The sequence below is a fragment of the Eumetopias jubatus genome, unplaced genomic scaffold (assembly GCF_037043125.1).
Source record: "Eumetopias jubatus isolate StellerSeaLion01/CBP00866 unplaced genomic scaffold, mEumJub1_p1.0 scaffold_6, whole genome shotgun sequence".
NCBI classification, from domain to species: Eukaryota; Metazoa; Chordata; class Mammalia; order Carnivora; family Otariidae; genus Eumetopias; species Eumetopias jubatus.
In genome coordinates this window covers 138,739,357-138,762,479 of record NW_028274812.1, presented here as the reverse complement: position 1 = coordinate 138,762,479, position 23,123 = coordinate 138,739,357, and the positions used below count along the sequence as shown (strand labels likewise).

General features: G+C 43.4%; 1 protein-coding gene across 5 annotated transcripts in view; it reads right to left on the bottom strand.

Moving 5' to 3' along the window:
- Positions 1–23,123, bottom strand: part of KDM1B (lysine demethylase 1B) — a 55,486-nt gene that overhangs the window by 20,038 nt on the left and 12,325 nt on the right. For all 5 annotated transcript variants that reach the window (XM_028107381.2, XM_088024131.1, XM_088024134.1 and 2 more), the window contains 5 exons: positions 12,070–12,108; positions 8,307–8,511; positions 6,125–6,309; positions 3,068–3,244; positions 2,596–2,670 (listed from right to left, as the gene is read on the bottom strand). In XM_028107381.2, coding sequence (XP_027963182.1) covers positions 2,596–2,670; positions 3,068–3,244; positions 6,125–6,309; positions 8,307–8,511; positions 12,070–12,108 — 681 coding nt within the window. The remainder of the gene's footprint in view (positions 1–2,595; positions 2,671–3,067; positions 3,245–6,124; positions 6,310–8,306; positions 8,512–12,069; positions 12,109–23,123) is intronic.

The window sequence follows — 23,123 nt, the reverse complement described above, 5'->3', positions numbered from 1 at the left end:
GCAATGACCTTTGTACTCTCAACTAGCAGGTGTCTGGGGGCTGTCGGCGCACGGAGAGTCTCAGCGCCGGGGTGTGTGTGTGTGTGTGTGTGTGTGTGTGTGTGTGTGTGTGTGTGTGTGTGTGTGTGTGTGTGTGTGTGTGTGATCGCAATGACCTTTGTACTCTCAACTAGCAGGTGTCTGGCAGGGAAGGAGGGGAGCTTCCCACATGGCAGGGTGTGGAACCACCAGGTCTGTCTTCCGAGAGCTAGCAGTTGGCTAAAACCCAAGTTTTCCTCTGTCCGTCAGTTGTGAATGAGCTTTGCTGTCTTCACTAGAAAAAACAAACAGCATATGACAATGATGTGTTAAAACTACCCCCCTTTTGTATCGGATTGGTGGGGTATCTTGGCTTTGTCACACACAGTTAAAGACAGAACGTTGGGACATTCTTTGTTAAAAATTACTTGCAGTAGGGGCGCCTGGGTGGCTGAGTCGTTAGGCGTCTGCCTTTGGCTCAGGTCATGATCCCGGGGTCCTTGGATCGAGCCCAGCATCGGGCTCCCTGCTCTGCGGGAAGCCTGCTTCTCCCTCCCCTGCTCCCCCTGCTTGTGTTCCCTCTCTCGCTGTGTCTCTCTGTCAAATAAGTAAATAAAATCTTTAAAAAAAATAAAAAAAAAAAGCTCCCCCTGCTTGTGTTCCCTCTCTCGCTGTGTCTCTGTCAAATAAATAAAAATCTTAAAAAAAAAAAAAGACTACTGTTAAAAATAACATCGTATGTCGATCATACTATCGAAGTATGACTTGGTGGGCGTGGCCTAAGCAGGTTGGCCCCACAGGCAAACAGCTTTACCTCCCCCAAATTTCGGAGGGCACGAGGAGCTGCTGCTGGACAGCTCCGACTACAACAGCCATACTTCCCTGCGTTGCAGTAACCCAGGGAAAATGGGAGTCCTACTCTGCCATTTCACTTCCGGATCCCGAACAGCACTCCTTCAAATTGCTCAAGGAGGTTCCCCAAGTCAACCATCTTGGTTACTCCAGGGAATCTCTTTCCTAACATTAAGAAGGATCAGTGGTCTCTGTGGGGTCTCTCTCAACACCTGGCGAGAGAGAAGGGAGAATGGGAGGGGTCCTCTGAATATTCTGATTCCTCATTTTCTCTGACAAGGTAGGTTACAACCTGAGGTTCTAACCCTCCCCACCCTCTTTTCTCTGACTTCATTCAGATTAACACAGACCCATCTGTGTCTGGTTTTGTTTTAGTGTAAGAGGAAGGCAGGACATTAAAGACAGCCCCCTAGATTTCGGATATTGATAACCTCCCCTGCAATATCATCTGTGAGTTTCCCAAACAAAAACAAGAGATCTCGGCCCTTAATATCTAATGGTGGAATAAAAAAGTGATCAATTAAAACACGTCCTAGCTTAATACCACTCAGAAAATATTCTGAAATATAAACACGCTTCCCATAAGTCCAACTCAGGTTCTTTGGTTCTGTGAGCAAAATAATGTAATCCAAGACTTACATCTTCCAATCAACTGAGGAAAACTTCTCTTAGACATAGCTACTGAAAACTTTTCTCATCTCTGAAACTCCTCGAGCAGAGACGACATTGTGAAAAAGTTGTCATTTCTTTCAACCAGACGAGATAAGTGGTAAGACTAATTCAGTTCTACCAAATTGATCTTCACGTTTGGTTTAACTGAAAACCAAAGTCCTTGAAAAAATATTAGTTTTTAAAAAGGAGACGTGTCAGACCTAAAAGTCACAAATCGAGGGATGGTTAATTCGAATGAATCTAATGGAAATGAGATTCTGAACTGCACGATAATTTTTTGTAAGTCTCTATTTGGGCTAATGTTGAACAACTGGACTAAGGCCACACACTAGCTAAAAACTACCCTACCTTGGAGAAGCAGGCTACCTCAAATATGTACAGCCCTTTAAAAGTCATATAATTCTGTCTGAACCATGGATTAACCAGTTCAATCTTGCTTCCAAAAGCAGACTGTTTTCCAGAGTAAGACTCAAAGTGTGCCTTTGAGGGGCACCTGGCTGATTCAGTCAGTAGAGCGTGCAACTGCTGATCTCGGGGTTGTGGGTTCAAGTTCCACACTGGGCACACAGCTTACTCAAAAATAAATAAATAAATAAATAAAGGATACCTTTGATTTGCATAAGAAAATTTAACTGGGTGTTTCAGAAACTTTAATACAAGAAACGGTGAATTTCCAAGCTACTATTTGGTTGTTTCAAACTATTACAAAAACAAGGACTTTTTCCCAATGTGCCCTCTATGGGGTCGATAACACCCCGTGGAGAATTTCTGCCTTAGTTTCTGCACATACTCTCTTCTGATTTGCTCATTAGGAGCCTAAAATCTCTCCTAAAGCTGCTGAGAACTGCTATTCCCCCCACCTTTCTTTTATCAAACTAATTTCAAATGTTTTATCTTTTCTAGGATCAATTAGAAAGATTTTAAAAGATATAAAGATACAGTGTGTTTCACATTCTCCACTAAAATCAGAAACTGGTTTCTAAATCTTAGAAAATTTGGACCAAAGGCACAGTTAACCATCTCTTGTCAACTTCATGTCCCCAAAAATCTTACCTTAATTCCAAAGTTATGCAATTGCCTAGCAGCTGCTAATCCTGCTGGACCAGCCCCGATGATGATGACTGATTTCTTAAAAAAATAAAATAAAATTTTTTTTGAAAAAGAAGGATCCAATTAGAGAAATGAAAGCAATATATTGTTTTAGTTGTTCTAAGAAGGTACTAACTGCCAAGCCACGTTAGTTCACTTAGTACATCTACATTTCTTTGATGTTCATAGAAAGGTACTTTCCTAAAGAATAAGGTTGCACATAAGTAATCCCCCGTTTTCCACAGTCTAGGAAACTGGTGCCTGATACTCTCTTCCCCAGAGAAGCACATATTCTACACAAGTCTTGCTTTGTAACTTGTGTGGCAATACCGTGTCTGTCACTAGTATTATTAACGAGGATCCCCCAACACTGATGTCACATACTAGCATTTATCATGATGGCAGTGGTGTTACCGCGAGAGCAAAAGTCACCTACGTTGTGGTAATCTTTAGGAAGAAGATGCTGGTCGGTGCCAACGCCAAGAACTCCCGTGTTGATGAGACCTTTCCTCGTCATAAAATAAAGTATCCTCTCTACTTCCTGAACACACCGGATACGCACGAGACCCCGGACAATGATGTGAGGAATACATTTCTGAGGGGTAAGAGCTTCCTGTGTGTGGAAACAAAACCAGACTGTTAAGACAAAACAAACACACATAACTCTGGGCTCCTCAAAAAATTAAACAGAATTCCTCTGTGACCCAGCAAGCCCACTCCTGGGTAACCACTGAAAAGAACTAAAAACGTAGGCTCATACAAAATTCATAGCAGCACTATACTCAGATTGCCAAAAGGTGGGAAGTATCCAAGTGTCCATTAACGGATGAACAGATAAACCAAATGGGGTAGATCCATACAAGGACCATTACTTGGCCATAAAAAGAAATGAGGTACTGATCCACACTACAACGTGAGGGCATCCTGCAAACATGATGCTACGTGAAGAAGCTACTTACGAAAGGTCACATACTGTAGGATTCCATTTATATGAACAACCCGCAATGGGCAAATCTATAGAGACAGGAAGTAGATTAGTGGTTGCCAGAAGCTGGGGGGAGGAAGGAATGGGGAGTCACTGCTTAATGGCTGTGGGGTTTCCTCCTGGGGTAATGAAAAGTTCTAGAACGAGATGTGAGGATGATTATACACTATTTACTTGATGCCATTAAACTGTACCTTTTACAATGGTAAAAATGGTAAATTTTATGTTGTGTTTTCACAATAAAAAACCAACCAAACAAAACAAAAACCCACTCAGGGTACTCAAGTCCATCCTGTGTCACTAAGACCTAGTAGGATCAAAGGGGGGTCGGGGGGTTGCCTGAAGAAAAAAAAAGGGACCAAAGGAAGGGACAGCAATTTGTGTTTCATCAGTTCATCTTCTCCTCCCCAAGAAGGACAGCTATGGGAAGTGTGGGCTGACCAAGTCGCAAACGCATTCCTGACTCAATACACCACACGCTAAAGACCACAGCAAAAGCCCACACTGCCACTTGAACCGGCAGCAGGAAAAGCTGGATTCTCATCACTGATAAGATGTGAGGAGACAGATTTAGGAATGTGTTAAAAAAAAAAAAAAAAGACACTCTCTTTCCCTTTGCGCCCCAGCATTGGCAAGGCCTTGGAACGTTTCAAAGATACAAGACTAACATAGCCTTGACCCACTGTCGTGAAGTTAGAACAGCCTCAAGAGTGGGAGTCCCAACCTCTGGCTCATCCTCTACTTGTCACCAAGCCCCCAGCTCCGAAAGAACCTCACCAAGGCAGGAAGAGGACTTACAGTAGACCCATGAATGACACAGGGTTGAACTGTGTGGGTCCACTCACAGATGGGCATTTTTGATAAGCACAGTGCAGTACTTGACATTTTCTGTAGCTTACTTTACCCTAAGAATACAGTATGTAATACAGATGCAACACAGAAAATATGTGTCAATCAATGGTTTACAAGATTGGTAAGGCTTCGAGTCAACATATCCATAGTTAAGTTTTGGGGGGAGCCAAAAGTTATATGCAGATTTTTGACTGGGTTGGGGGGGTGTCAATGCCACTAACCCCCACATCGTTCAAGGGTCAACCATATTCAAGAAATAACATCGGCTTGGGTTGGTGCAAAAGGTAAAAAAAACTTATTTGTAGTCATGAATTTTAAAAAGAAAATAATTTCAAAATCTTTGATTCTTTCACAAATATGTGCTTTTCCACTGGAGTATTAAACATAAGTCATACTATTTTATTAAAATAGATCCAAGCTGACGAGGTTCAGGATTATTTTCTGTTAGGTTCTTCACCAGTATAAATCAATTTTCAAAGTCGAACGAAAAGAAACGTGAAGAAAAATGAATCCAAGGCTGTTTCTGAAAAGTGTATCTTTACAACTTATTTACAGGAAATTCTGACCACAATTTTGTTAAGTTAGCAAATGTTTATTGAGCACCTACCTCAAGCCTGCTGGGGAGGAAATGAACAATTCTGCCTTGTCCAACCCACTCACAGAATTCGTATAAATTGCATTAACAGCCATAAACCTAATCAGGCCATCTCATACTGGATTCTCATCCAGTGAAACACCAAGGTGGATCCGGAATATCTTTCTTGAATCAAGATTACTTTGGCAGTCTTGCCAAATGTTCTGCATCCAGCAATCACTCAAATAATTGCAGAAGAAATTAATAAATCAGAAAAATACTAGGGTCACGGGGCGCCTGGCTCAGTTGGTTAAGCGTCTGCTTTCGACTCAGGTCATGATCCTGGAGTCCCAGGATCAAGTCCCGAGTCAGGCTCCCTGCTCAGCGGGGAGTCTGCTTCTCCCTCTGACCCTCCCCATTCTCATGCTCTCATTCTCTCTCAAATAAATAAAATCTTAAAAAAAAAAGAAAAGAAAAGAAAAATACCAGGGTCAGGAAAGCTTTTGTTTAGATAATAATAATAATTTAAAAAGCTCCTATTCCCTTTAATTGGCCTCCCCCTCTTCCAGGGGGGGCGCTGTATGAGGCCCCTAACATAGATTCAGTCCCAGCAGACAGCAAAGCACTGGTCTCAGCTGTTGGAGGATAGTAACGTAAGAGTCCCTGCCCTCAAGGGATTATAACCCAATCTTTAATGTTTTATATTTTTTCTCTCTACATTCACATTGGAACTCTCTGAACCAAACTTTGCACCTTATACTCACTAGAGAGTCAAAAATTCGGATGACATTTGATCTGAAGTGGGGGTTCCCAGGATGGGGAGACTTAGCGCCCGGGAAGGCAATGCCTGGAGACATCTTGAGTTGTCACAACCAGGGGGCGGGGGGAGTTCCAGTGGGTAGAGGCCAGGGATGCCGCAAAACATCCTACAGGGCACCGGACAGCCCCCCACACAATGACTATCCACCCAGTGTCCACGGTGGGAAGGCGGAGAATCGCTGATCTAAAGGCTTCCCCGCCGACAGCTACGGCAGCCCCGGTCCGTGTGCATCAGCGGATTAGCAGGCCCTCCCTCTACTTACTTTGCAGTTAGTGTACCACAGCGCAAGGATGAGGTTCCGCAAAGCCAGGTACATGGTGGGGTCTCGGGAATACTCTGGGAACTCATAGAGCTCGTCCAGCTCCATCACGTCCGGCCGCACGCACAGGGCTTTGCCACACTCATTGGGCTGGTAGAAAGGCTGGAAGTACCGGTTCATGCCTGGAACTGACAGAAGACGTGTAGACGCACACATCCCACACCCAGGTAAGTGACCACGTGGGCACACACGGGAAAGGGCAGCCTCAGCCAGGGCTACGGTCTGTCCCACGACACATTCCCGCTCCCTCTGTCCAGTTAGACGGAATACACGTGAACTGCATATTTCTCCTGCTCTTTCTTCACCAATTGAATGCCCATGGTATGGAAAAAACTTTTAAGGTTTTTTTTTTTTTTTAAGATTTTATTTATTTGAGAGAGAGCATGCACATGAGAGGGGGGAGGGTCAGAGGGAGAAGCAGAGTCCCTGCCAAGCAGGGAGCCCGATGTGGGACTCGATCCCAGGACTCCAGGATCATGACCTGAGCCGAAGGCAGTCGCTTAACCAACTGAGCCACCCAGGCGCCCCCTTTTTTAAGGTTTTCATGGGGATTAAATACCTGTTCTAAAATCGAGCACCTTAACCGTGTTTAAGTTCAGTGTTGAAACGGGTGAAGTATATCCACGTTGTTGTCCAACACATCTCCAGAACTTGTTATCTTGTAAGACTGAAACTCTGTGAACACCAACTCCCCACAGAAATAAATTTTAAAAGTAACCTTCATTGGAATTTTTCTGATTAAAACATGAATCGGTTCACAGAGGTACGTGACAATCACTAACCCCTGGTAATCCACGAGCCGTGGGGCAACATTTAAGGCTACAGTCTATCCTTTGTGCTATTTCTACTCACAGAGACTATTAATATATCAGGCACTTGTTTTTTAAAAGCCAGAAAAACATGCTGTTTCCGAACCTGCTTTTCAAGACCATTGTCCCATGTCACTGAACCTGACTTCAATGGACACAGAATATTTTCCTATTATTTAACCACTCCTCTGTTCCTGGGCACTGAAATTTCATCTAATTATTTCCCTACTGTAAACAATGCCATATAAATCTTCGGATTAACCTTTGAGAATTTACTTTGAGAATTTATTTACGACAAATTCCTAGAATAAAGGGGTGTCTATTTTTAGGTTTTTGGTTCATGGACAAACTGTCCCTCACAAATGTCCACACCCACTAATAGCATTTGCGTGCCTGTTTCACGGCACCTTCATTAACCCTGGGACTTATCACTTTGGCTTTGATTCAGACCACAACCACCTTTTTAGAGGGCCCAGGGTTATCAGTTAAAAACTTTAAAATAGGGTGGTGCGTCGGGGGCTCAGTCGGTTAAGCATCTGCCTTCGGCTCAGGTCATGATCTCAGGATCCTGGGATCGAGGCCTGCACCGGGCTCCCTGCTCAGAGGGGAGCCTGCTTCTCCCTCTACCCCACCCCCATGCTTGCTCACACTCTCAAATAAAATCTTTTTAAAAATTTTTTAAAAATAAAAATTAAAGAAACCCTTAAAATAGGGCTTCTAGGTCAAAATCTATTTGCACCATCAAACATAAAGTTTGTTAATGTGTGAACAAGGGAAGGTCTAGAATTCTTGGGGGGACACCAAGAAATCTGGTGGAGAATTTTAAAGATCCATTTAAAGTAAGTGGTCAATGGCATGTCTGGCCTGAGCTGAAGTTTTGGATTTTTTTCAAGAGTTGATCAACTTTGCTGAGATTTTCCATGGCATAACTAGAAGCAAAAAAGACTGAGAAAAAAAAGAAGGGCTGCTCATATGGTCAAAACTTTCTTCTAGCATGTCAGACTTTTGGGTTATCATGAAATGATGCAGCCACCCAAATTTCAAATAAGTAACTCATCAAACTCCATAGACCCAATTCCTACGACCAGTGTTACAGACTTCCCACACTCTGGACGGGAAATGAACCGCATGATATATACAAATGATATGACTGAGGACGGCATAACACAATCCAAGAAATCACAAGGTGCTTTAGATCATATGGCACACGCTAAAAAAAAAAAAAAAAACGCAAACTTTTGTGTTCTGCTCCCCAACCCCCATTTCCAGGGAAAGAGGGGGAAAGAAAAGCAGAGAGGGCCAGGACCAGCTCTCACCCAGCGCAGAGGGGACAGCCTTGGAGTGCTCCAGCTTCCCAGGGCTGGTGCTGCCAGCTGCACTGTGGGTGCTGGTGCAGGAGGGACTCATGCCCACGCAGTCGGGGTAGTAGGCAGAGAGCAGGGGTGCCGCCACGCTGTCTTTCAGCAAAGGAGGGAGGATGAGCATGGAGTACCACCAGTGGTTGGAAACTTCCGACACTCTCTGAAACAGGGCAGAGTGAGACCAAGAGGTACAATGGCAGACAAGAAATGGACACACGGGCCCAGCCAAGGACAGGCGGTTGGCTTCAGGGCATTCACCCGCACCCTCCTCCCCCTGGAACGCCAACCCCCCGCCAACACCAGATCAATCCCACAGTTGCATCTGGTACAGCCTTCCATCCTAGCAGCAGCATCACAAATAATGTAAAAGCCAGTGCAATCCCCTACATTGCAAGTCTAGGCTTCAGCCTGACACGAGAAACTTCTTTCTGTTCAGTAATCACTTATTACCCATACTCCCCCCACCTTCATTTGAGGTCATGAAACTGGGCAGAAAAAATCGTCCTCCTGAGAAGCAGTCAAGCAGGACTCCTTTTTGCTAGAAGCTACTGAGCACTTTTGGAGCAAGAAGTACGCTACAACTATCGAAATAAGATGCTAAATGTAGAAATGAACAAAAAAGCTCTTTTTGGTCTTAAAATTTGTGATCACATTCCAGAGCTGATTTAACATATGGAGTCATCAGATCAAAGCATCCCCATGATGACTAACTATTGCAATAAGAATAAAATTTACTTGGCTTCTAAAGCAACACTGCCCGCCAAGCCTATGTTCAACGGCCTTTTCTAAACATGATCTTGAACGCACGTTCCAAGAATTCTAAGAATCTGATATAGGAGAACCCTGAGCTCCGGGACCCTCTGATGTCAGTTCTGAGGGCTCCAAGCAGATGCCACCTGCCATGGAGCAGGGGTTTGTGGCCTCGAGGTCCAGAGGGCGAATCCAGTTTGCAGATGTATTTTGTTTGTTCCTGGCTTTCACGGGGTCCAAGTCTGGGGCAAGCATTTTTCAGTTTACGACAAGCCCCGACACCTGCTATAAAGGACTTGCAGCTGCTTCACACATTCATTTACCTGCTCAGGCCCTGAAGGCATGTCGGTCTGCTATCTGTCATCAAGGCTACCCAGGGCCAGCCTGGGCTGTACCGAAAAAGAAGAGAAGCTTCCGTTCCACCCCCAACACGCCAGGGCTGCCTCTATGGAGCCCCTGCTGGTGCAGCCCCAAGGAGAGAGTAAACTGCGAGTTCAGATCCCGACACTCCAAACGGACCGCAGAGAGTCAGAATGGAAATGCCTCATGTGAACACGAACCCAAGCTCTTCAGCTTCCAGGACCCAACAGAGGCCCTGCTCTCCTGCTACCTGCTCCCAGTCCTTCCTCCCCAGGAAGCACATTTGAGGGTGCTCCCACCAGCCTCTGCACGGGAGTGTGAGCAGCTCCAACAGAGACTGATGAACCTGCACTCCGTCCTGCCGTTCTGAGCGTGTCCTCCCAGCACACTCGTCATTCCCGGGACACCTGGCTGTCATTTTGTCGAGACACCATCAAGAACCGCCCTCTCACCTTCAATACACATACCACGGAAGAAATCGTACTTGATATAGTCAGTCGATCAGCATATTCAATGAAATAGCCACTACACTGAGTTGAGTAGTGTTCCCCTAAAACCCGTGTCCACCCAGAACCTCAGCATGTGGCCTTATTTGGAAATGAGGTCCTTACAAATCAGTCACACTACAGTGAGCCCTAACCTCCGTGTGACCAGTGTCCTTATAAGAGAAGAGACAAAGCCGGGGAGACAGACGGGGAGAGTCACGTGAGCCTGCAGCGACCCGCTGACAAGCCGAGGAATGCCAAGGGGTGCTGCCACCACCAGAGGCTGGAAGAGGCTGGACTGACGCTCCCTCAGACCTTCAGGACACCTTCACTTCAGACTCATGGCCTCTGAAACTAGGAGACAACATGCTTCTGTTGCTTTAAGACACTGAGTTTATTATATTTTGTTAGAGCAGCCCCAGGAAACTAATACAGGCACCAAAACTTAGAACCTGCTTGAAAAGTGACCCTAGGGGCGCCTGGGTGGCTCAGTCGGTAAAGCGTTTGCCTTCGGCTCAACTCATGATCCCAGGGTCCTGGGATCGAGTCCCGCATCGGGCTCCCTGCTCAGTGGGGAATTGGCTTCTCCCTCTGCCCCTCACCCTGCTCATGCTCTCTCTCTCAAAATAAACAAATCTTTAAAAAGATTAAAAAATTTTTTTAAAAATTTTTAAATACAAGTGACCCCAGAATCTATAGGAATAGAACAAAGGTAAAGTAGGTGATATGGCTATACACCTGCTCTAGACTCTTTCTTAGCCATTCACAAAAATAACTGGTGGATGAAATCCAGGAACTCTTCCACACTTTTTAATGTTCTTATATCCCAAGAACACAGCCTCTGTCCTAAAGTTCAGATTGTTCTGTGTGCAAAAGGCTCTGAATGTTAGGGGACAGACTCATCAGGTATTGCAAATGTATTTACAGTTATGTTTTCCTTTGTATCTATAATCTCATTCTTTCTACCCTAAATCCAGAAATTATTTGGGCCACTGCTTTCCTATGGAAATGCTTGAGGGTACAACTAATTATTAAAAATATGTGTGTGGAGAGGGCGCCTGGGTGGCTCAGTCAGTTAAGTATCCAACTCTTGATTTAGGCTCATGTCTTGACCTTAGGGTTGGGAGTTCAAACCTGCTTTGGGGTCTGCGCTGGGCGTGGAGGCTACTATAAAAAAAAAAATGTGGGCGCCTGGGTGGCTCAGTCGTTAAGCGTCTGCCTTCAGCTCAGGTCATGATCCCAGGGTCCTGGGATCGAGCCCCACATCGGGCTCCCTGCTCAGCGGGAAGCCTGCTTCTCCCTCTCCCACTCCCCCTGCTTGTGTTCCTGCTCTCGCTATCTCTGTCAAATAAAATCTTAAAAAAAAAAAAAAAGTGTGTATCTCACACACCCCTTTATGTAACAGAATGGATTTCAAGTAGAATTCATAGGTGTCAATTCTCCCTTTGCCTAAAAATCAATCACAGTCCCTGAGTTTCAGACATGAAGAAAAACTGCAAATTACCACCCCTGTATTAGGGAAATGCAGAACAGCTTAGAATCTCGCAATTTTAGAAACTCAGAAATGCAAAACATCATTTCCTATAACAGCCGTGGGGTCTGCCAGCTCAGGTAGCAAAGTTCCACATGAGAAATGAAACATGAGGCGGCTCAGCCTGCTGGACATGAGCTTCTCCTCCCCGCACGGGGCAGAGACAGGAGTGAGCAGCTACACTGAGCTCAAAACACACAAGAACACTCTCTCGCAGCTGAATCTGGGCCAAGACCATCAAATTACGGGCCTCTTGTTCTTTTCTTGGAAGGATTCAAAGGGAGATAAAGTCACAAAAGCCACCCATGAGAAACAAGGATAATAAAATGCTGATCCTTGTCGTAAGGCAAGCTATCCATTTCTCCCTTTCAACGGGGGGGCAATATAACCATATTTCTTTCTCTTTAAGGTAGGGGAGGATCACCCATGATACCATGACTGCTAACATTTTCATCGTACACACGTCAGGTTAGATGAAAAGCCTCTGATCAGCAACCAAACAGAAACTCATAAAACTGTTACTGTCGCTGACGTATAGTACTGTTATCACCGAAAGCACGAGCTCTAGTCTAGGATGTGCACAAATACTCACTAGATCCTCTGGAAGGGAGCAATGATCTGAGGTCTCGGGCTGTAAAAGAAAACCAAGTGTTAATTAGATTTACTTATAAAATACAGGCCTAAGTGTCCATGCACTTTCAGTAAGATACCTCTCTTCACCTGTTCAACGGGCAAAACTGAAAAGTGGGATAAAACACTGTAGGAGTGAGGGTGTGGAGGAGACAGCTACTCCCATAAAGATGTGCCGGGTGGAAGGCTCAAGGAATGGAAGAACTTCGGAGGACAATTTGACAAAATACACATTTAAATGCACAATAATTTGGCACTATCTTGCACCGCTGAAGACATACATACTATATGCCCAGCAATTCAAACTTTGCTAGATTTTCAAGAGGAACCCTCAAACATGTGCACCCACAGAAGTATCAGAGATGCTCAGGGGCGCCTGGGTGGCTCAGTCCGTTAAGCATCCGACTCTTGGTTTCAGCTCAGGTCGTAATCTCAGCGTCATGAGACTGAGTACCCATAGGGCTCCCCTGGCTCAGTGAGGAGTCTGCTTGAGATTCTCTCTCCCTCTGCCCCTCCCTCCACTTGGTCTCTTTCTCTCTCTCACTCAAATAAATAAAATCTTTTAAGAAAATATTTATTTATTTTGGAGGGGGGCAAGGAGGGAGGAGGGGCAGAGGGAAGGGGAGAAGCAGACTCCCTGCGTGGGGCTCAATCCCAGGACCCTGAGATCATGATCTGAGCCCAAGGCAGAGGCTTAACCGACTAAGCCACACAGGTGCCCCAAAATAAATAAATCTTAAAAAATGTTCAAAGGAGCACTATTTGTAATAGAAAAAGGCTAAATACAGCCCACAAGTCCACCAAGAGTAGAACAGTGTTATGTTCAAACAGCAGCCCACTAGGGCGCCTAGATGCCTCAGTGGGTTAAGCATCTGCGTTCGGCTCAGGTCATGATCCTGGGTCCTGGGATCGAGTCCCGCATCAGGCTCCCTGCTCACCGGAGAGCCTGCTTCTCCCTCACCTCCCCACTCGTGTACTCTCTCTCGCTATCTCTCTCTCTCTCAAATAAATAAAAATCTTTAAAACAACAGCCCACTACACAGCAATGAGAAAGAACCAACCACAAACTACACACTACCACATGGACATACCTCACAAACATAATGGCGACAAAGAAACCAGGCCCAGAAAAACACATACTGTAGATTCCATTTACATAAAGTTCAGTAAGCCCGCAGAATGAGTAGAAGAGCAAGGGAAGGAGGGTGTGAGTGATAGGGGTGTGGGGGGGGCTCCTGCGGGGCTGGGAAGAGTTCGATTTCTCTACTGGGAGTTGGCTAAAGAGGGACTCTCAGACGCTTCACTGAGCTCTGCATTTTGATTTGTGCATTTTCTGTTTGTATGTTATACTTCAATAAAAAAGTTACCTAAATAAACTCAAGACTGGCATACCATATGGCCTAGCAAATCTGGCCCCTGGAATATTCCAGAGAAACTCTTGCATGCATGCACCAGGGGAGGCGTGCAAGAATGCTCACGTGTATCTAACAGCCTGAAACGAGAAACCACCTTCACGTCCATGAACAGGAGAACAGATACGCTGTGGTGGGTAGATTCATGCAAGGCAATACTACACAGCAGGGATTATCAACGAACTAGAGCTTAAGCTTCAACATGGATGCTTGTGAAAAACCTCACTGTTGAGTAAAAAGAGCAAGTTGCAGAGGAACACAAACAACAGGACATAATTTATAACCAGTACAGAAATATAGAAAACTTTACATGTTGTTTTGGTTTCATAAATATGCATGAACTCTGTAACAAAAAGCAGAGGAATAATAAGTGCAGAATTCAGAACACTGCAGAATACTTGCAGGGGAGGGAGGGAAAGGGAAGTACGGAGGGGCCCCCGGGGAGCTACAGAGGCCTTGGTAATGCTCTGCTTCTAAAACTGGGTGCTGGGTACCTGAGGGCTTGCTTTAAGTCTTTATTCCTTATGCATCATTAGAAACCCTCTTTTGTGTCTATGTATTAGTTCATATTAAAATGACCATATCGGGGTGCCTGGCTGTATTGGTCAATAGAGCACGCAACTCTTAATCTCAGGGCTGGGAGTTCAAGCTCCACATTGGGCGGGGAACCTACTTAAAAAAAAAAAAAAGGGAGGAGGAAAATGACCATATATACTTTGACACAGAAATTTCCTTTCTTGGAATTGATCCTACAAGCAGACTGAAAATGCCACAGATACAAAGCTATTCACTGTAGCACTGTCACTAACAGTAAACATTTAAAAGTCATCTAAATACACTTTAGTCAGGCTAAATTCATCAGGATACACCAATTCAGTGGACTATGTATTATATGGTCCTTAAGAAAAAAGAGATCTTTAGGTACTGATATGGAAGCATCTTCATATAAACCGACAGGGGCACCCAGGTGGCCAGTTGATTAAGTGTCTGACTCTTGATTTCGGCTCAGGTGGGGATATCAGGGTTGTGGGATCGAGCCCCGAATCGGGCTCCAAGATGGACGTGGAGCCTGCTGGAGATTCTCTCCCTCCCTGTCTCCCGCTCCCTCTGCCCCTCACCGCACCCCCCCCCCCAAAAAGATACATGAACCAACAAAAGCAAGCTCCAAAAGAGCAGGTATAGCTCACTACCGTTCTGTTTAATGTTGGTTTACAAACAAACCGTTCCAGACTTTGTCCTTGACAGAATACCGAGCTGAAGACCAAAGTGACTCCGGGTCAATGAACACCCTTTAAATAAATATTGCAAAAGTTCAGGTTATAGATAGCAATCAATTGAGACTGCAGCAGTAGGTCTCAAAGGGGGCTCTCCGGAGGGGAGAAGGAGATGAGAAAATGTGATACCAGGGTCAGAAGCTGGAATTTAAGACCTCAAAAGCTTCAACTTGAAGATGGTGGGAGGCAGGAGGAGAGAAAGACAATTGAATTTTCAAAAACGTAAGGGATCTGACACCTCAGAGCCCCTACTGGGAAAAAGTACTTGCTGTTAAAATACATTCAGCCATGTGAGGAATCACAATAAAGAAGTGAGGACAGAAGGAACTGTGGTACAGAAATTGCGGGGTGCAGCAAAGCCACGCAAACACGGACGAGTAAACAATGGAGACATTACGGTGACAGAAAATAAATGACCCAAAACACTAACAGGAATTGGGAGTGAGGAAAAGGCGTGGTGGCCTGAAGTGTGATGTAATTTACTTTTTCCTCTTTCACGGTCACATGTCAATGAGCATCTAAGATTGAGACATGCAATTTAAAAAAGAAGTTAGGGCGATTCCAACCTAACATGCTCATCACGTATCTTCTTAATCTTTCAGGGAGATTTTATTTTTTTTAGAGATTTTATTTATTTATTTGAGAGCACAGAGGGAGAGGGAGAAGCAGACTCCCCGCTGAGCAGGGAGCACCACGAGGGACTCGATCCCAGGACCCTGCGATCATGACCTGAGCCGAAGGCAGACGCTCAACAAACGGAGCCACCCAGGCGCCCCTCAGGGAGATTTTAGAAACTATTCTTCTGCCTGGCTGGTTCAGTCAGTGGAACGTGTGACTCTTGATCTCCGGGTGTGAGTTTGAGCCCTGCACTAGACTGATTACTTAAAAATAAAAATAATTAGGGGCACCCCGGTGGCTGAGTCGATTAGGTGCCCTAGTCTTGATTTCAGCTCAGGTCATGATCTCAGAGTGGTGAGATCTAGGCCCGAGTCAGGCTTTTTACTGCTTAAGATTCTCTCTCCCTTTCCCTGCCCCTCTGCCCACCACTTGCACGCACACATGCACGCACACACCCTCTCTCTGGAAAAAAAAAAATTTTTTTTAATTAAAAAAAATTTGGGAATGCCTGGATGACTCAGTCAGTTAAGCTTCTGCCTTCGGCTCAGGTCATGATCCCGGGGTCCTGGGATCAAGTCTCCACGTTGGGCTCCCTGCTCAGCGGGAAGCCTGCTTCTCCCCCTCCTTGTGCTCGTGCTCTGACAAATTAAAAAAAAAAAAATTTTTTTATAAACCCACAAAACACAACTAATCTAAAACTGGTAGAATAAACCACGTGACTAGCCACATATCTGTGACATTGACACTGAATTTGTCATATCAAAACTTCTTACAAAGAAAACTAGCCCAATGTCTTCACTACGGAATTATACCAAACAGTAAAAAAGAAATCATTATCACCCTTACTCAGACTCTTTAACAAAACAGAGGAGGCGGATATACTTCTCATTCTGTCTTATGGAGTCAGCATAACTTGGATACCAGAACCCGACAAGGATATTACAAGAAAAGAAAATGACAGATAGTCTTCATCATGAACACAGGTGCAGAATTCCACAACAAAATATGAGCAAACGGAATCCAACAATACATTAAAGGATAATGTATTAATAACAAGTGGGATTCTCCCCCCCTCCCCAGGGAACGCAAGATTGTTTCAACATGCTAGAATCCGCACAAGTCACATTAATAGATTAAAGGAGAAAAATCCACATGATCATCACAAAAGACACAGAGAAAGTTTCTGACAAAATCCAACATCCACTCATAATAAAACATTCTCAGCAAACTAGGGAGAGAGAGGAACTTCCTCAGTCTGATCAAAGACGTCTGTGAAAAGCTACAGCCAGCACTGTACATAATGATAAAATACTGAACACATTCCTCCTAAGTCAGGACCAAGAAGAGATGGCTGTTCTCCAACTTCTGCTCAACTCTGTACTGATGATCCTGACCAAACTAATAAGGCAAGAAGAAGAGAGAGCTAAAAAATTTAGTTTTTTTTTAAAAAAGCACAAGAGTCTTTATTCACAGTTGCTATGACTGTAGAAACCCCAAAGGAATCTACAAAAAGTTCTTCAAAATTTAGTAAGAATTCAAGAAAGTCTCTGGGTAGATATACAAGTAAATTGTATTTCCATATAATTGTAATAAACAACTTGAAAATAAAGTTAACAATAAATTCCACTTATAATTACAGAAAAAGGCAAGATATCTAGAAATAAATTTAATAAAAGACACCCTCAGTGAAAACTAGAAAAAAAAACTCTGGAGAGAAATTAAAGAAAAGATGGAGAGATATACCATGCTCATGGATCAGAACAGAGGTTGGGAAATATTTTCTGTAAAGGGCCAGAGAGTAAATATTTTAAATCCTGTGTATCGTATGGTCTACATCACAAACCCCTTAACACTGTAGCATGAAAGCAACCACAGACGATACGTAACATGAGCATGGATGTATTCCAATAAAACTTTATTTTCAGAGGGGGAAGATGGCGGCACAGGAGGATGACCCTAGGCTTGCCCCGTCTCACAAATAAAACTAGATAACGATCAGATCATCCTAAATACCCCGGAAATTGATCTGAAGGCTGGGAGAACAAACTCCACGACTAAAAGGAGAGAAAAGGCCACAATGAAGAACGTAGAAGTGCAGAGATGTGGCTTGGAAGAGAAATGGATCCTGGCTGCTGCAGCAGGGAGGAGGGAGCTGTGGTTGCAGAGATGGGCAAGAGAACACTAGCACGCGGGGGAGTGCACAGGGAAAACGAATCCCCATAGCAACTGGCTTGGAAAGTACGGAGGACGGAATTTCGTGAGTTCTTGCAACCAGCAGGACTGAAAGCCTGGAGTTCTAAAGGTCAATGGAGTTGGCTGGGATACAGCCCGGAGGTTATCGGGGTTACTCTTGGAGAGAAGGCAAGGTGAAAAGCCCTCGGACATACAGCATGGAAAAAACAGTGATCTGAAGAGCACCTGGGGCACAAGGTGGGGAGGTTAGCTGTTCGTCTCAGAGCGTGTCCCAGAGAAGCAGCGATCACGGAGAGGTGCCTCTGGCAACAAAGGACCTGGCAGGAGCCATTTCTCTCGCCCGTCCTCAGCATTAACACAGAGTCACCCACAGGAACCAGCCCAGTGCCCACATTTGCTACCTAACTTGCTTACGTGAAGCCTCTCCCCAGCCCTGTGTTCCAGAGCAACCAACCTCGCCAGTCACATTTGCCTAAATCCCAGCATGGCAGGCATGTTACTGCCAAAGGCCAGTGCAAACCCCTGTCCACACCACATCTCCCCACCCTGGACGTTTTCAAGGCCTCAGTTCTGGTGGCAGTGCTGACAGGTCCCATTTCACAAGCAAGCCAGAACACATCTAGTTAAAATGCACCACCTCAGGCCAGGAACCAAACACTGCCCACAAAAGCAAAGAGGGCCTCTGCAGATGACTGGCCTGAAGGATAGTGTCCAGGACACAACATCAGAACGCTCCCAGCACACACTGGAGAGAGTCCCAGAAGCACCAGGCTGGGGAACAGGGTACACTACACAGCAAGACACTACAGGACCTCTTCTTCATAAGGCCATTACCCTCAAGAACAGATGTAGCTGGTTTTCCTAACACAAAGAAACAGGCATAGAGACTTGGACAAGATAGGAAGAGAGAGGAATGTGCCCCAAATTAAAGAACAATGCCACAGCCAGAGTCCTAAGGGAAACAGATATAAGTAACATGCCTGATGGAGAATTTAAAGCAATGATCACAACGATATTCACTGAACTTGAGAAAAGAGTAGAGGACAACACTGAGACCCTTGACACAGAGAAAAGGAATAACATAGCAAAGTGAAATGAAAAGCACACTTGGAATGAACAGCAGGATGAAAGCAGCAGAGGAAAGAATTAGTGACACAGAAGACAGAGTAATGGAAAATAATCAAGGTGAACGAAAGAGAAAGAATTATGCAAAATGAGAACAGATTTAGAGAACTCAGTGACTTCAGCAAATGTACTAACATTCGTATGATAGGCATCCCGGAAGAGGAAGAGAGAGAGAAAAGGGAGCAGAGAATTTACTTGAAGAAATAACAGCTGAGGGGCACCTGGGTGGTTCAGTCAGTTACGAATCATCCTCTAGGTTTCCACTCAGGTCATGGTCTTAGGATCATGGGATCGAGCCCCGAGTCGGGCTCTGCCCTCAGTGTGGAGTCTGCTTGTCCTTCTCCCTCCCCCGGCCAGCACATGCACTCTCTCTCTCTCTCGCTAAGTAAATAAATAAAATCTTATATATAAAAAAAAAAAAAAAAAAAGGACAGCTGAAAAGTTCCCTAATCTGGGGAAGGGATGAAATATCCAGATCCAGGAGGCACAGAGAACCCCCAATAAAATCAACAAAAGCCAATCCACACCACGACATACTGTAATTAAAATGGTAAAATATAGTGATAAGGAAAAAATATTAAGAGCAATAATATAAATGAAGACAGTTACATAGAGAAAGGAAACCCCATAAGGCTATCCGCAGATTTTTCAGCAGAAACTTTCCAAGCCAGAAAACAGTGGCATGATATATTCAAAATGCCGAATGGGAAACACCTGCAGCCAAGAATCCAAGGCTATCATTTGGGAGGAGAGATAAGGAGTTTCCCAGACAAACCTACAGGAGTTCATGACCACTAAACCAGCTTTGCAAGTAATATTATAGGAGACTTTTTGAGTGGAAAGACCAAAAATGATTGTATGAGGGTAGGAAACACACAAGCAATAAAAATGAGTATTTCTATAAAAAATTAGTCAAGGAACACACAAAATAAAAGGATGTAAAATATGACACCCTATACCTAAAACGTGGGGAAGACAGGAGAAAATAATGGGTTCAAACCTAAATGACCATCAACTTAACACAGACTGCTACATGACAAAGAGGTTATATACAAACCTAATGGTAACCACAAATCAAAAACCAACAACAAATATGCAAAGAATGAAGAGAAAGAAATCCAAATATACCTCTAAAGAAAACCAGCAAACCATGAGAGGGAAAAAGAAAGGATCAGAGAAAATCTTCAAAATCAAATGACAAAACAAGTAATGAAATGGCAATAAATACTTATCTATCAATAATGACACTGAATGTACGTGAAATAAATGCTCCTCTCAAAAGACACAGCGTGATAGAATGGATTAAAAAACAAGACCCATGTATATGCTGCCTACAAGAGACTCATTTTAGACCTAAAAGCACCTGCAGATTGAAAGTGAGGAATGGAGGAACATTTATCATGCAAATGGATGTTAAAAGAAAGCCGGAGTAGCAATACTTCTATTGGACAAAACAGACTTTAAAAGAAAGTCTGTAATAAGAGATAAAAAAGGACACTATAATAAAGGGGACAATCCAACAAGAAAACCTAACAATTATAAATATTTATTTACCCGGGGGCCTTGGTGGCTCAGTCAGTTAAGTGTCCGACTCTTGGTTTTGGCTTGGATCATGGTCTCAGGGTCATGGGGCCAAGCCCCATGTTGGGCTCCTCACTCAAGATTGCTTGAGATTCTCTGCCTCTCCCCTTCCTTCTGCCCCTCCCCCTGCTCACTCTTTCTCTCTAAAATAAATCTTTTAAAAAAATATTTATGCACCCAACATAGGAACACCCAAATACATAAAACAATAACAACCATAAAGGAACTAACTGATAATTCAAAAACAGTAGGGGACTTTAACACCTGATTTACATCAATGGACAGCTTATCTAAACAGAAAGTCAACAAGGGAACAATGGCTTTGAGTGTTACACTGGAACAGTATGACAACAGTATCTCTTAAATCCTTAAGAGATATATTCAGAATACTTCATGCTAAAGCAGAAAACACATTCTTTTCAAGTGTACATGGAACATTCTCCAGAACAAATCACATATTAGACCACAAAACAAGCCTCAACAGAGGCACCTGGGTTAGGCATCTGCCTTCGGCTCAGGTCATGATCCCAGGGTCCTGGAATCGAGCCCTGCATCAGGCTCCTGGCTCAGTGGGGAGCCTGCTTCTCCCTCTCCCTCTGCCTCTCTCCCTGCTCGTGCTCTATCTCTGTGTCTCAAATGAATAAATAAAATCTTAAAAAAAAAAAAAACAAGCTTCAACAAATTTAAAAAGATCAAAGTCACACCATGCATCTTTTCTGACCGCAATGCTATGAAACTAGAAGTCAATCCCAAGAAAAAATCTGGATAGGGCACAGATACATGGAGGTTAAAAAACATGCTATTAAACAATGAATGGGTCAACCAGGAAATACAAGAAGAAATTTTAAAAGTACATGGAAATAAATGAAAGTGAAACATGATGATTCAGACCTTTGGGACAGAGCAAAAGCAGTCCTAAAAGGGAAATATATAGCTAATAGAGGCCTACCTCAAGAAGCAAGAAAAATCTCAAACAACCTAATCTTACACCTAAAGGAACTAGAAAAAGAATAAATGAAGCCTAATGCCAGCAGAAGGAAGGAAAATATAAAGATTAAAGCAGAAATAAGTGATATACAAACTAAAAAAAAAAACAACAGAACAGATGAATGAAACCAGGAGCTGGTTCTTTGGAAAAAAAAAAAAAACAACAAAACTGATAAACGTCTAGGCAGACTCATCGAGAACAAAAGAGAAAGGACTCAAAGTCACAAGTGAGAGAGGAGAAATAAAAACCAACACCACAGAAATATAAACAATTCCAACGGTTTATTATAAAAAACAATATGCCAACAAATTGGACAACCTAGAAGAAATGGATAAATTTGTAGGAACATATAACCTACCAAAACTGAAGCAGGAAGAAACACAAAACTTGAACAGACCAATTACCAACAAAGAAATCAGTAACAACAACAACAAACTCCCAACAAAAATCTAGAACCAGATGGCTTCACAGCGGAATTGTACCCAACGTTTAAAGAAGAGTCAATACCTATTCTTCTCAAACTATTCCAAAAATTAGAAAAGGAAGGAAAACTTCCAGATTTATTCTGTGAGGCCAGCATTATTACCCTGATACCAAGATCAGATAAAGACCACAAAAAAGAGAACTATAGGCCAATATCTCTGATGAACATAGATGCAAAAATCTATGTTAAGACTATCCAATGGGAAAAAAGACAGTCTCTTCAACAAATGGTGTTGGAAAAAGTGAACAGCTACATGCAGAAGAATGAAACTAGGCCACTTTCTTATACCATACACAAAAATAAACTCAAAATGCATTAAAGGCCTAAACATGAGGCCGGAAACCATAAAAATCCTTGAAGAGAACACAGGCAGTAACTTCTTTGACATTGGCCATAGCAACATTTTTCTAGATAGGTCTCCTGAGGCAAGGGAAACAAAAGCAAAAATAAACTATTGGGACTACATCGAAATAAAAAGTTTCTGCACAATGAATGAAACCATCAACAAAACTAAGAAGTACCCTACTGAATGGGAGACGATATTTGCAAATGACTTAGCTGATAAAGGGTTAGTATCCAAAATATATAAAGAACCAATACAACTCAACACCGAAAAAAAACAAATAATCCAACCAAAAATGGGCAGAAGATGTGAACAGACATCTCTGCAAAAAGACATACAGATGGCCGACACATGAAAAGATGCTCAACATCACTCATCAGGGAAATGCAAATCAAAACCACAATGAGATATCACCTCACACCTGTCAGGATGGCTAAAATTAACAACACAAGAAACAAGTGTTGGTGAGGATGTGGAGAAAAAGGAACCCTCTTGCACTGTTGGTGGGAATGTAAACTGGTGCAGCTGGTGTGGAGAACAGTATGGAGGGTCCTCAAAAAGTTAAAAACAGAACTACCCTATGATCCAATAATTGCACTAGGGGGTATTTACTCAAAAAATACAAAAATACTAAATCAAAGGGATATGTACACCTGTTTGTTTATTGCAGCATTATCTACAATTGCCAAATTACGGAAGAAGCCCAAGTGTCCAACAATAGATGACTGGATAAAGAAGATGTGGTATATATACACAATGCAATATTATTCAGCCCTAAAAAAAAGAATGAAATCTTGCCTTTTTGTAACAACATGGATGGATCTATTGGGTATAATGCTAAGTGAAGTAAGTCAGTCAGACAAAGACAAACACCAGATGATTTCACTCGTATGTGAAGTTTAAGAAACAAAACAAACAAGCAAAGGAAAAGAGAGAGAAAGAAACAAACCAAGAAACAGACTATTAAATATACAGAACAAACTGATGGTTGCCAGAGG